This window comes from Tetrao urogallus (assembly GCF_951394365.1).
Source record: "Tetrao urogallus genome assembly, chromosome: 2".
Lineage (NCBI taxonomy): Eukaryota > Metazoa > Chordata > Aves > Galliformes > Phasianidae > Tetrao > Tetrao urogallus.
The window spans coordinates 91410592-91423730 of NC_136814.1; the positions used below are offsets into that span (position 1 = coordinate 91410592).

The 13139-nt window shown below is 35.4% G+C and overlaps 1 protein-coding gene across 1 annotated transcript in view; it reads left to right on the plus strand.

The window, feature by feature from the left end:
• Nucleotides 1-13139, plus strand: part of SNTG2 (syntrophin gamma 2) — a gene marked incomplete at both ends in the record, with an annotated part of 235978 nt that overhangs the window by 97193 nt on the left and 125646 nt on the right. Inside the window, one exon of the mRNA XM_079532539.1 lies at nucleotides 8814-8951. Coding sequence (XP_079388665.1) covers nucleotides 8814-8951 — 138 coding nt within the window. The remainder of the gene's footprint in view (nucleotides 1-8813; nucleotides 8952-13139) is intronic.

A 13139-nucleotide genomic window follows, 5' to 3' on the forward strand; every position in this document is an offset into this window, starting at 1 on the left:
TATTTTTAATCAGGCAATTTTTATTCAACATGACATTCTGAAAGTTCATTCTCCAAATATGTATAACAGGATTCAAATATTTGTGTCTGATGTTTTCAGAGGTGTATGAAGATGACAATAATCAATCATATCTAATTAGCTGGTGACACACTGTGCTTGCAGTAATTAAACGAGACATTACAGCTTTACTTTCTAATGATTAAGATTACAGAGATTGAGACCCAGCTGTTAATCAGTTTTCTTGCACAGCTAACGTCATTAACAGAAAATCCCAAGAATCTGCCCCTAAGGTAATTTTTAACAGAACTTTTCTTGTGGGTAGTATGTGATTTAAACAACAAAGTAGATTTTTAAAGTTTGTATTTCCAACATCTTTTCAAACTGGTGTTGTCTTGAGTTAACATTCTTTCTTGTAGATTTCCACATGCTACAAATATTTAGAAGAAACTTCGCTGAGAATTGCTAGAATTTATTGTAATGCTGCTGTTAAAATCTACTGTCAACATGTAATACTAATATACTTTTTCCAACTATATGTAGTGATATGTAAATCCATAATATTGTCATTAATAAATGCAGACATTAAAAAAAAAGAAGGCTCTATGAAAAGGTTTAATTTTCAAGATGGATATTTCAGATAGAAGTTGTTCTTTTGGGAAAAATGTACTCCTTTGACCATTTTTATTTCAAATTCTGATTCTTATCATATATACCTGTTAAGTATCTTGCATTGAAAAGTTACAGTATACTGTAATTCAATACCTTTATTCTTAATTGACCTAATTGACCTGATGTCCATCAGATGTATTCCATTGGCTTTGGTTTGTATGTAAATCAACACTTCAAAATGGATTATCAGGAATTTCTGATCTTCTCCATTCAGCATCCATCCATCCATCTCCATTCAGCAGTGCTTGTTGTCAGTGTGAAACTATGATATGGTGTTAGAGCTCTAATAAAAATGCATAAGGTCATAATTGAAATGCTTAAGAGAATTCTTTAAAAGTTAGGCAAGAATAAATGTCGTTGCTAGCTATTTAGAGAGCCTACTGAGTGAGAGCTTTTTTGGGTTTTTTGGTGGTTTTTTTTTTGGTGGTTTTTTTGTTTTTTTTTTATTTTGCTGTTTTGTCTGTTTGGCTTGATGTTGGTTTATTTGAAGTAGGAGCTGAAATAAAATGCATATGTTTCAAATACATCATAAAAATTAGGCACGTGTAAAGTTAGTTTCCTTGTTTTTTATTCTAGGTAAAAAGTTGTTTGTTGAAATTTTGTGAAATTAAAAGTAATTTACTTTAAAAAATTAATATTACCAGTTGCTTTCTAATTGGAAAGAAATCCAGATTTAGGGTGGTTTTTTTTTTCATTTTTTCTTTCAACTAAAGTATTCCTGTTCAAACTGCTGTAAGATACGTGTCTTCCAATTTACATGGAAGCCAATGGGCTGGACTACTGGTGCAGACATAAATCTCTTGTGCAAGGGTTCCTCTGAGCTGTCAGTGTTGAGGTCTCAGTTACAAGTCTTGTACTGGTTTGTAAGGGAGATGGAAGCAGCTGGTGAGGAGCTACTTGCATTGGTGCAGATGGAGGGGAAAATGAGGCTTGTGGACCCTTCCCAAAGTACAATGTGGATGGTCTAGGTACATTCACCACAGTCTTGGCCTTTGGCCTCAGATTGGATGAATAAGAGTCTGGCAGCACCTCAGAGCCTAACATATATAATGGTTCTACCACACCACATCCTGTGCTTGGAAAGTAGATAGTTGTGTCAGTGGTGATGGTGGGCAGTGGTAATTCAGAGCAGAAAGGTGTCTGGAAATTTGAGTTCCCTCTTATTTTTTTCTCTCTGCAATATTTCTGTTAGGAAGTCTAAAGTCCTTGACTGTAAGAAGGAGAAAGATGTCCCAGCAGAACGTGTTGGTGTTTTGAAGCAACTTTGGATGCTGTTGTAATGTGTGTAATTTCATAACAAATGTTGTAATGATTTGTCTCATAGGTCACTGATTTGATGACTTCCGTGTATCAATTTGCAGTGCCATAATTCAGTTTTTCACTGAATGTTTTTTTTCTTTTTTCCTGTTCAAATGATATTTTTTATAATTTTCAGAGTACTGAGGATTTAAAAAAGAAACACAAAACAAATCCAGCAAGATCCTGGTTTCCTGCTGTCATCGCCTATTGGAAAACAGCACTAGTTTTGTCGAATGAGTTTTCTTAATCCTTATTCCATGCTGTATGGAAGCCCTCAATGCTTACGCGAGTGGATTGTACTCTAACTAGATTGCTCTAGCAAGTGGTATTCTGTGACGTGACCCTTATATCTTTGTCAGTAGCCTGAAGGAGTTAATGGAGAGACTGATTACTATTTTGCATATGGCACCAAGATGGAAGGTACTGTCAGTACAACATTGACAAAAGACCTGGGCAAACCAGAGAAATTAACTGCCAGGAAATTACTGAAATTCACTAAATTTCATGAGGTGAAGTCATGAATTCCAATGCCATCCATGCACCTGGTAGAATGAGCTCTTAGCTCATGTCTGTGGTCTGCCTGAGGACAGCTCTGTTTGAAGAGGCCCTGGGTGGGCAGCAAGATGGGCCTGCAGTGAGCCCTGATGGCAGAGAATTCAGCAGCATGATGGGCTGTATTGGTGTGAGCACATACAGAAGATAAAGAGAAAGGATTTTCCTCCTCTAATCAATACTCATTAGGCTGCATCCAGAATAATGCATGCAGTTTTGGTTCCCCCGTACAAAAAATATCATTAATTGTCTGTATTGCACAGCTGCATTACTTCTCAACTTTCATGTCTACTCTCCTTACTCATATATCCCATGCTGGTCTATTGAAAAGCCAGTGTTTGTTTTCTCACTCAGGGCCCATTAAGCCTGGAATCTTCTGTTCATGAAAGGCAAAATTACAGTTCCTTTAGGGTACAGTTCTCCTTCAGATTAACTGCTACAAGATTATTAACAAATTTTAGTTTAGATGTCATACATCCATTGATAAGGCCCCTAAAAGATAAACTTCTTCAGGTTTTCCAGTTAGTTTTCATCATTCCTATGTCAGTTGCAAGCTGTTCAGTGAAAGTGCACTTCTAAGGCTGGTCAGCCTTCCTCCTGGACGAAGAGCTTTAATCATAAAAATGTACAGCTGTTGGAGCAGATCCAGAGAAGTGCCATGAAGATGACCACAGGTCATCTCATATGCACCTCTCCTATGAAGAAAGGTTGAGGGACCTGGCCTTCTTCAGATGAGAAGGCTCCAGGGAGACCTCATTGTGGCCTTCTGGTAACCAAAGGGAGCTTACAAGTAAGAGGGAAACTGATGTTTTACGTGGGCAAATAGTGTTAGGACAAGGCTGAATGGTATTAAACTAAAAGAGAGGAGACTTAGATGTTAGGTGGAATTTTTTTTACCCAGAAGATGGTGAGACCCAGGCCCAGGCTGTCCAGAGAAGTTGTAAATGCCCCATCCCTGGAGTTGCTCAAGTCTTGATTGGATGGGGCCCTGGGCAGCCTGATCTAGTGATTGGCAATCCTGCCCATGGCAAGGGGCTGGAACTGGATGATCTCTAAGATCCCTTCCACCCTAAACTACTCTATGATTCTACAATTTACAAGCAAGAAGTCTCTAAATAGTATTGTCAAACTGGTGTGAAAAAAATCTTCAGGATTTTGCCCTGTACCATTTAGGCAGATCAGTTTCCTGGTAGTTAAAACATACTGAATAAAAAAGATTTCACGTTTTTCTTACCTGATTGTTTGATTTGTTTTCACAACAGTTTTAAGTACTTAAAGCTTTCATTATGTTCTCTTTTTTATTCAGCCTTTAAGACAGACAACCTAGTGCAGAATTCTTTATAGCTTCTGTTTTCCAAATTTCTGATCACATTGATTTGCTTTGCATTACTCAGGACTCTTCTCAGTTCATTATCTTTTTTCTTTAGTTTTGCTGTGAATTAACGCTGTCATAATACTGTGTGAAAGGAAACAATATAGTGAGAAGTATTAAATGCACCATCGGTGATAGATAACTTCACAGACTTGAAGTTATTCCTCCTTCATATTCAGTGGTATTGAGAAATCTTTTGTAATGCTCTGGTGAAGAAATGTGTTTATGTGTGCGCACTGTTTTGTGTGACTCAGAAAATGAAAATCAGTAGGAAAGAACTCAAAGGAGAGCAATCAGAATATATATGCTTGCTTTATAGCAAAAATATTGATGCCAATATTTTGCTGTCAATCCTCAATGCTAAATTTCTTTTCCTGAATAAATGGTTCAAGCTTTTTTCTTTTGTGCAACTGACTGTTCTTAAAGTGTAGAATCTTGCACTTTTTAACTATTGTACTACTTTTTTTTTTTTTTTTTTTTTTTTTTTTTTTACATTAGTCATGGCAATTTTAAATTTTAATTCTGTTTTGCTCTGAGCAAATGTCTTTATCTTTTGATCATAGTAGTAGATGTGTAAGATACATATCAAAAGATTTAAGAGAGAAAATAATTTTAGTCTGCTGTAATGTAGTGGTCAGAGATCTGACTATGTGGGATAGCCTGAAGTTCTCTCTGTCTAATTTTAAGTTAGGTAGAACAAAAATGAGTGACTCCATTTTTCACATCTTCAGCAGGTGCTGCAATCATCAGTGTGCTGCAGATGCAGAATTTCAACTGAGTGTTTTCATGCAAAAATTAAACCCGATTAGACAGTTTGGTCATTAAATCCTCTGAGATGTAAATATCACTGGTAAAATACTTATGTGTTACATTTAATTGGAAAAAAAATGAGATTCAATTATTATACTTAAAGCTTTGTCCTTTCAATTTTTTTTTTTTTAATTTATATTTATAAATATGCAGGGACAACCCTGGCTGTATGTACAGACTCGAGGATGAAATGCTGGGGACCAGCTCTGCTGAAAGAAATTTGGAGATCTGGTCAACAGCAAGCTGAACATGTGTCAACAATGTGCCCATACAGCCAGAGAGGCCAACTGTAAACTGGGGTCCATAAAGCACAGCACTGCCAGCCAGTCGAGGGAAGGGATTGTATTGCTCTGCACTGCACTGGTGCATCCTCACCTTGAGTACTGTGTGCAGTTGGGCAACGTAGTACAAAAAGGACAAAAAGGACTACTGATTATCTTTGAACACTTTCTGCCACTCTTCAATACCTAGTATGAAAAGCCTCACAAATACTACTCTACCAATCTGAGAAAAAAGTGGCCGTAACCAAGTCAGTAGTTACTGTGGAATGCCTAGTATGCTTCAACAACACTTTCACACTCTGCCTAATTTTTTACGAGGTTTTTCAAAATAAAATTTTAAAGCAGGGAAGACAAGTGTTTTATGTCAGTTAGACCAAAGTTTCACTTAGAGATGCCTATTTTGAAACAAAATTCAGAGTTCTGAGATTTAGGCGGTAGATAAAATATACACAGAAAGAATTAGAGTATTTTGAGTAGGGTACCGAAACATTGCCAGCAGGGACTGCTTTAAAGCAGATATGCTGGCTAGGGATGTGCCTGATGAAGATAAGAACAAAACCGATAAAAGCATTCATCTGCATTCATCTCCCTCTTGAGAATGTTTTTCTCTTATGTGTGGTATTGAGAGGTTTAGGGCTTGCTTAAGTAAGAAAGTTTCAGTAACTTTTCTTTCAAAAAATGTGATAGTGACTTTCTTAATGGTTCACATGACAATTATACTACTGTTCTTTTTACCTCTTCTTCCCTCTATGGTAATGTTCACACATGGACACAGGCATGAAGCCTCTTGCTTCTTTTCTTGAGGACAGTATCTAGAAACCCCATCAGAAGTATGGAAACCAACATTTACTTTTCTCCTCTGCACAAATGAATTTTAATTTATATTCCTCTATAGCACTTAAATCCTATACAGCTCTACATGTTTTCTACTTGTTCTTTTTTTCTTGCAAAACACATAATTCTGATGTATGATCTCTAGTCCAACTCCCCTGCAGTTAACAGGGACATCCACAGCTAGATCAGGTTGCCTGGAAACTTATCCAGTCTCACATTGAAAGCCTCTAGGGACAAGGCATCAACCACTTCGCTAGGCAGCCTGTTCCAGTGCCTCGCCACCCTCACTGTAAAATATTTTTTCCACATATCTAACCTAAATCTACCCTATTTCCCATTAAATGCTCTTAGTTTGAAGAAGCACTTTTTGTGGACTGAAATTTGCCCAGTAGAGTTGCATGTACCACCCTCTTCAACACAGAGCAAAGAAGGGAATGTTCTGAACTCTGATTCGCAGCCATTTATAATGGTCTAAAAAAGCACACTTAAAAGGCTGAGAGAGATCTGGATTAATCTTATTGATTCTGAAAGCAAATAAGGTATTGTCGCATGTCATCTTAACTCATGTAAGGAGTTAAATGAAATGTGAGCTAAATACTAGAATTTAATGGGAATAGAAGAGTTTCAGTGAGACTTTCACTTTAAGTAGTTTGATAGGTATTTAATCTGTTACTCTACATACTTCAGGATATTTTCCATTGTGTTTCTTCTAAACCTATGAAACAATTACTAGCTAGAGAAATGGTCTGCTTTGTGACTGGGTAATGTGCTCACGTAGTTTTGCTCTCTCAAGATGTTTCTGTAGAGCACAATTTGGTGTGTCAGCCAAAGAAACTGTGATTGCCAATGTGGGTAGAATAGAGATGTAAAATTAGCAGATAGCAAAAAGGTGCTGGGAAGATGGTTTTGCAAGGCAGTGTGTCCACTATACAAAAATATCCACTGCTATATAGCATAGTTTTTAAGCAGATGATTTTGACACAAATTTAATATGTTTTCATTTATAGGATATTGATAAATCATCCAAAACTGCTGGAAATTTAAAATATGTCAAAATTTTAGGATAATTAATACATGTCAGTTTCCAAACAGGTAAGAATGATTAAGGCTTCCACTCTTGCTGTACTTGGTTTCCTTTGTGAATTCCCTGTGAACATGATGTGCAAGATTTATCTTTCTAGAATTAAACACTTGTGTCTGAGTTATCATTTATATTTATTTTTTAAGTCGCAGTAGAGAGCTATGATGCAATTTGTTCCCTTCAAGATGGATCTAGAGAAGGGGTCAGGTAAATCATGTTTCAGAGGTGTCTGTTGCTCACCACTGGGTTACAGAATCTAAATGACCATTCTAGGTGTGCATTTCTGCACTGCAAACCTTTCATGAGATTTGGTTCAAGGTTAAGACACCTATTTGTGGATGTCTGGTGGCATGATCATTGTCTGCATCCCATCATATTGTGGAGATCTGGCCTCATCTCCTGCTACAAGGACATGAACCTCCTGTAAGCCCTACATCAGCCTTACATTCATCTTGGAGTGGGTGTCTTGGACATTCTAAAGTGTGTTAAATGGTGACAGTGACATACATGGGGTAACTCATTTGAGCTTAGAGAGAACAGAACCTCATGATCATCTGCTGTGTATGCACTTAAGAGTAAATATAATTTCTGTGCTTTCAATTTCCACTAAATATAAGGGAAGATTTGACACTTGATTATCCATAGAGCTACACATCTAAATTTCAGTGCCTTAAGTTTAAAATGACTTCACAGACCAAAACTTTTTACTAATGATCACCACAGAGTTTTCCCCTAATTTTGTAGAAAAATGAAAATATTATAAAGATAATGTTTCATGTTTGGTTTCACTTTCAAGTCCTTTGTTTAAAAGTACACAGGGTACAAGGCACGTTTCTTCTTTAATTCCATTACTCTGTTCTTTTTGGCAATCTACTATTTAATAAAATGAATAGACTTGATTCAAAACAATCTTTTGAAAACAAATCTTGCAGCTAAACCTTAAATTATGTATGACTGTTCTTCAGTTGCATAGAAAAAAGTGCAGTGATGTTATGATATTGTTATACACCTCATAAATTAGTAAATATTATTCTTAAATATGATAATGTATTTGATAACAGGTTTGTTTCTTTTCTTCTTCTGTGAAATGACTGCAAAGCTATTAAATTGCACTAGTCTTCCTTTCTTAACAAGTAGCTGTAAACAGCGCTAATTCCACATAATTTAAGAAAAGAGCTGACTGAAGAATAAGAAAAATTTGCAGATAAGTGAATATACCAAAAAATAAAATTGACTTTATTTACTACTATTCATGGAGAAAAACTTTGATACCAAAATACTTGACTACTTAAGAGAGTTTACTAGTTGACAGTCCAGTGGTAATTTCAGAAATGTATGTCCATCTTGACATTAGCCAACTGAAGTCCTGTGACACCAGCATTTGTGATCAGAGTATGTATATCTGTGTGTTTTATAAGATGGAAACCTAGTTTTGCATTGTGATAGAATTATCATAAAAACAACATTTGTGATAGATACCTGACATGGTACAAGGGAAACCTCTGAGTCAGAAACAATATTGCATTTCTTTATTGAACAGAAAAATGCATTCACATAGATTTATACGTACATTATCTATCTACTTATAATGCAGTTTCACAGCAAGTCATACAATTGAAAACAAAAAGAACATACTTCAGCAGTGATACTTCTTTGTGAAAAAGTACAAGGGAGGATGATTTCTTTTTGTGTTTTAATGATTACTTCAAAGACAATTTAGCCTGTTTTTTTACAGCATAAAAGAGGCTTTGTAGGTCTAATTCATTTGGAGCCTGAATAGCAGACCAGTTTTCCTCTTTCTTTAAACAGTGTTTGTTTATATGAATTTTATGTATTGAATGGGATACAAGTTATTAATTATCACTAAGAAATATTCGTGTTCTTAATTTTTTGTTTCTGTGCCTTGCTTTTACAGACTAAAACTGGTATTGCTTTGTTGTATGATGAAGTATCTGAAAATGCTCACGACATCCGACTGAAGCTCACAAAAGAGGTATTAACAATTCAGAAACAAGATGTCGTCTGTGTTAGTGGAAGTGATCACAGTGCAAATGTAAGTGCTTCTATATCTCTGTGCTTTCGACTGCACTTTGTTTTCTGTAGTGATCAGTTTATGGTATTTGGAGTGCAAGAGAATTTATTGAGTAACAGAAGTATGTAATGTGTCACATGGCTGCAATATAATGTGTCTGTGCACCTAAGTGTATATCATTATGCTAGTGATATTTAAATGCCTTGTAAATAAACTTTCTTTCCTGAAAAAGGATTTGAAATTCTGTCTTGCCCAGTCCCTGGCTAATTCTTGAATGAATCATCATAGGCTGAGTGCATCTGAGGAAAAGTTCTATCAGATTTGTGTTTGTATTTATCATCACTCATTGATCGTTCATAGAAAAATAGGAAGGAATGGTTAATCCAAATCTTCACTTGAGAGTATCGAGATTTGTGTTGGTTCATATTTTGATACAATTTTCTCCTACATTTTGTAGATACCCTAAACAGTATTTCCAGGTGGAAGACAGGACAGGAAGACAGGCTCTGAAAGGGTTAGTTCAGTGTAGGCTACCTTTGTCAAACTTTAATGCATAAAAATGGATTAAGTCATACCTTGATGGGAATATTTGCTTTTTCTATATTATACATAATCAAATAAAAACTTTTGGAAAATTAGCATTTGAAATAAAGGCCAATTAAGATAAGCACTGTGTATTTTACAGTATGTAAATTACTCAGGAGCTCAAAAGCAGAATTTGAAATCAGGCTGAAATACATGGTAGTTCTTAGTAGTGGTACTACTGTGGTAGTAGTGGTAGTAGTCATGGTAGTTCATGGTAGTGACATTTTTGGTAACTCTGAAGTTTTAAATTTACAGCTACACATGCTAGATTCAGAAGAGATAAATGCTTTATATTTCACGTGGTTCAAGAAAATAATTTTCATCTCTCCTCTGTATGACTCAAAATATTAATGGAAAACTGTAACTTGAAAGTCAATTCTATAGCAGTCACAAACATTTTTTCTTACTGATTCATTCTCCTTTCTATACTTATTATTTCTTAGTTACTCATAGTTAATCTTTATTTGGATATGACCATTTATCACAGTAGTGCCTTTGCAACAAAAATAGAAGTAAAATGTTTGTCTTCCTGGAGTGATGTGGAACATGTAGGAAGAATACAGAAAAGTTACTCTAAAACCAAAATCTTTCTCTGTAAGTGGGATGTATGAATGGACAAATTGAAGAAGTAAGCCCTGTATGTACTTGTGATAATATTTTTTTCCTTCTGTCAGTATTGTGAGACAGCATTCATGGAATGTATTTGACACATTTGTTTCCACTCCTTTTGCTCACAGATTCATTGACCTTGAGGAATACTGAGGACAGGGTTTGCAGATGTTTAACTGCTGGCTCCATGCATTTCTGAATGATGAGGGCTGGCAAAGGTGTCAGTTATCACAGGTGCTACCTTGGTGGTTTGGACTTTCAGCAGTACAGATCACTCCCAAGGATCTCACACTGATTGTGCAGATAAAAATCTGTCTCTGTAGAATGCCCATCTTTTACTGATGTCATCTTGATCTTTACTTGTTTCATGTTTTGCCATCTCACATTCATATTTAGGTACTGTCTTTATGCACAGAGAAAGCTTTATCTTTGATGAGCAGTTGTAGGGCTTGTTTTCTATCATTTTACTTGGAAGTAAAGTATATATAGAGAGAGGAATGTCGTTTCTGGAATTCAAGATACGTAGAGAGGAAAATAATGTAAAGGCAATCAATTATTCTCCTCAGTATTTAGCTTTTTCACAGTGTACATCAAAATGTAATTCAGTAATTTGGGCTTGGGAAATCCAGGAGTCCATGCAAATTTTCATGACTCAGTGTTATGTTCAAAATGTTCAAACTCATAGGAAAAAAGTCTGTAAGGTTGGATCAGCACCCTTGAAGCATGAAAATATTGACAGAAATGGTATATGGGAAAAAAGATGAATTTTTTAAAATAAATTCTGAGTATTTTTGGCAGAAGGTTCTTTTTTTTTTTTTCTTTCTTTTATATGAGTAGTTTAATAACACAGAAAGGAATCAATTATCAATTAAATGAGCGCCAGGGTAAGACCTATTTTCAGTTAAAGGAGAAACAGAGAGGCATTCCTTTTTATACTTCTCATAATACGCTTTTTCTGAAGAGTATGATTTTTTAATAACTTTTTTGTCATTTAATATGTTAAAATTAATTTCTTACATATTCACGGTACCTCATTCCCTTCCTTACTACTCTGCCTATCCTTTTCCTGTTTTAACCTCACAGTTTTGTGCCTCTCTTCTTTTTATAAATACTTTTCTCTTTTAATTTGCATTTTATTTTGGTCTCTCTTTTTTCTGCTTTAATTCCACTTGCAAAGTTAAAAATAAATAAAGAAATAATTGCATCTGGCTTTTTACCACAATCAGTCCCTCTCACAGAGCTGAATTTCTCTGACTTGATCAATGGTCAGGCAGGTTTTCAATAGGAAGAGAAGTCTTCAACAGATTATGTGAGGCAAAAGGATCAGAATGACAAAAATCTTTGTTTTCTACATGCCCAAATTTCTGGCTTTGAAAGTCCTTTCTTAGCTAGAGTTGGGCAGAGTGAAATGAGGTAGATGAATAAGATCTCTTTGAGCTGAACCATTCCATTCCAAACAGGGAGGAAAAACTGGACGATTTTTTAAACTAAAAATTAGAATGCATTAAGTGCTGTTTCAATCCCTGATGAACTGCTATGATTCTTTTTCTTTATAACTCATATACTGATAAGGCCACAGAAAAAAATGTTATTTTAGCGAAGCTCTAGAGAAAAGACATTAAGGGCTAAAGTTTATTTTTTAAGCTAAGTTGCATTTCTGTCTAGGTAACTACATTTACTACTGTGTTTGCCCAGAGTGTGTTCTGTCATCACTAGTATGCATATATATCCAAAATAATTTTTCAAAGAGCTTTTAAAATCAGCTAATGTTTACATTTTTATCTATATTTTGAAACACCAAGAGGATGATTAAAGGAAGACTCTTCCTTTTGAAACTAAGATCATTTGTATAGAGAAAATGCATTATTTAACTATTTGTTATTTGTTTTCACGTGCTGAAAAGCTGACCTAGATACCTAAAAGATAACAATCTTTTAGCAATTCTTTAGGATTCTTTAGGAATTCTTTAGGATTTTTATTATGAAAGATCATAAGCTTCTGTTGCTGTCATTTTGAGAAGAGTTAAGAGCTATTATCACAAAATAAATAATAAATATGAGTATTCATCAGCATGATGAAAAACCTCAAACCTCAGTAATAAAGATAAAAAGAGTAAGTAGCTAAAGTTTAAAAGACTAATAAATGTAACAGCACAGGGATGCAGAGGGTACTATGAATGTGCCTGAAAAAAAGTCTCTCCATGAGTTGTGTAAAGAGTCAGCTGAGGGCAAGTTAACATACCCGCAAGAGAGAAGGAAAGGCAGCACAGCACTGATGTTACTACAGTTGTGTCCTTTATTAAAATTTCAGTTTATCTATTGTACGTGGAGACATGGCAGACTGTAAAGATAGTTAAATTGCTACTGTATACATTGTGAGAGCTGGTTTAGCAGTTTAAAGTCTTCAAGAGCTAGGAGAAAAATGGATGACTACAATAGAGACATGAGCATTTCCTATCATAGTATGTTAGATACTAATGGTTTCCAACTCTGCTCTTCATCTTTATTATATTACCCACCAACATATGAAATGTTGCACAAAGTGAAGATAAATGAAATTATTCAAATAAAGAACAGCTGCTAATTTCTGTTATAGGATGCCTTTTTGTTTAAAAGAAAGAAGTAGGGAAAATGAAGCATAAACATATCTTACCATTCGTTCCAGTCTATGTTATTAGTAGCTCTGGAAATCCAGATTTGTATTATCATCTGTATTGTCAGTCACAGAATACTTTGGATTGGAGGGAACCTCGTAAGGTTATCTGATTCAACCCACTGTTCAGTGCAGGTTTAACTACAAAGGCAAGTTACTGAGGGCTTTGTCTATTGAAGTTCAGAACATCACCCAAGATGGAATTTCCACCACCTCTCTGGGCAGCCTCTTCTAATGCATAACCATTTTTGCTGTGATATTCTTTACAATCATGCTCAACTGGAATTTTTTTAGCTTCAAATAGGGACATGTGTCTCCTCTGTTTGTTGTGCATCTCTGAGAGCAATTTGGTTCTGTTTTCTA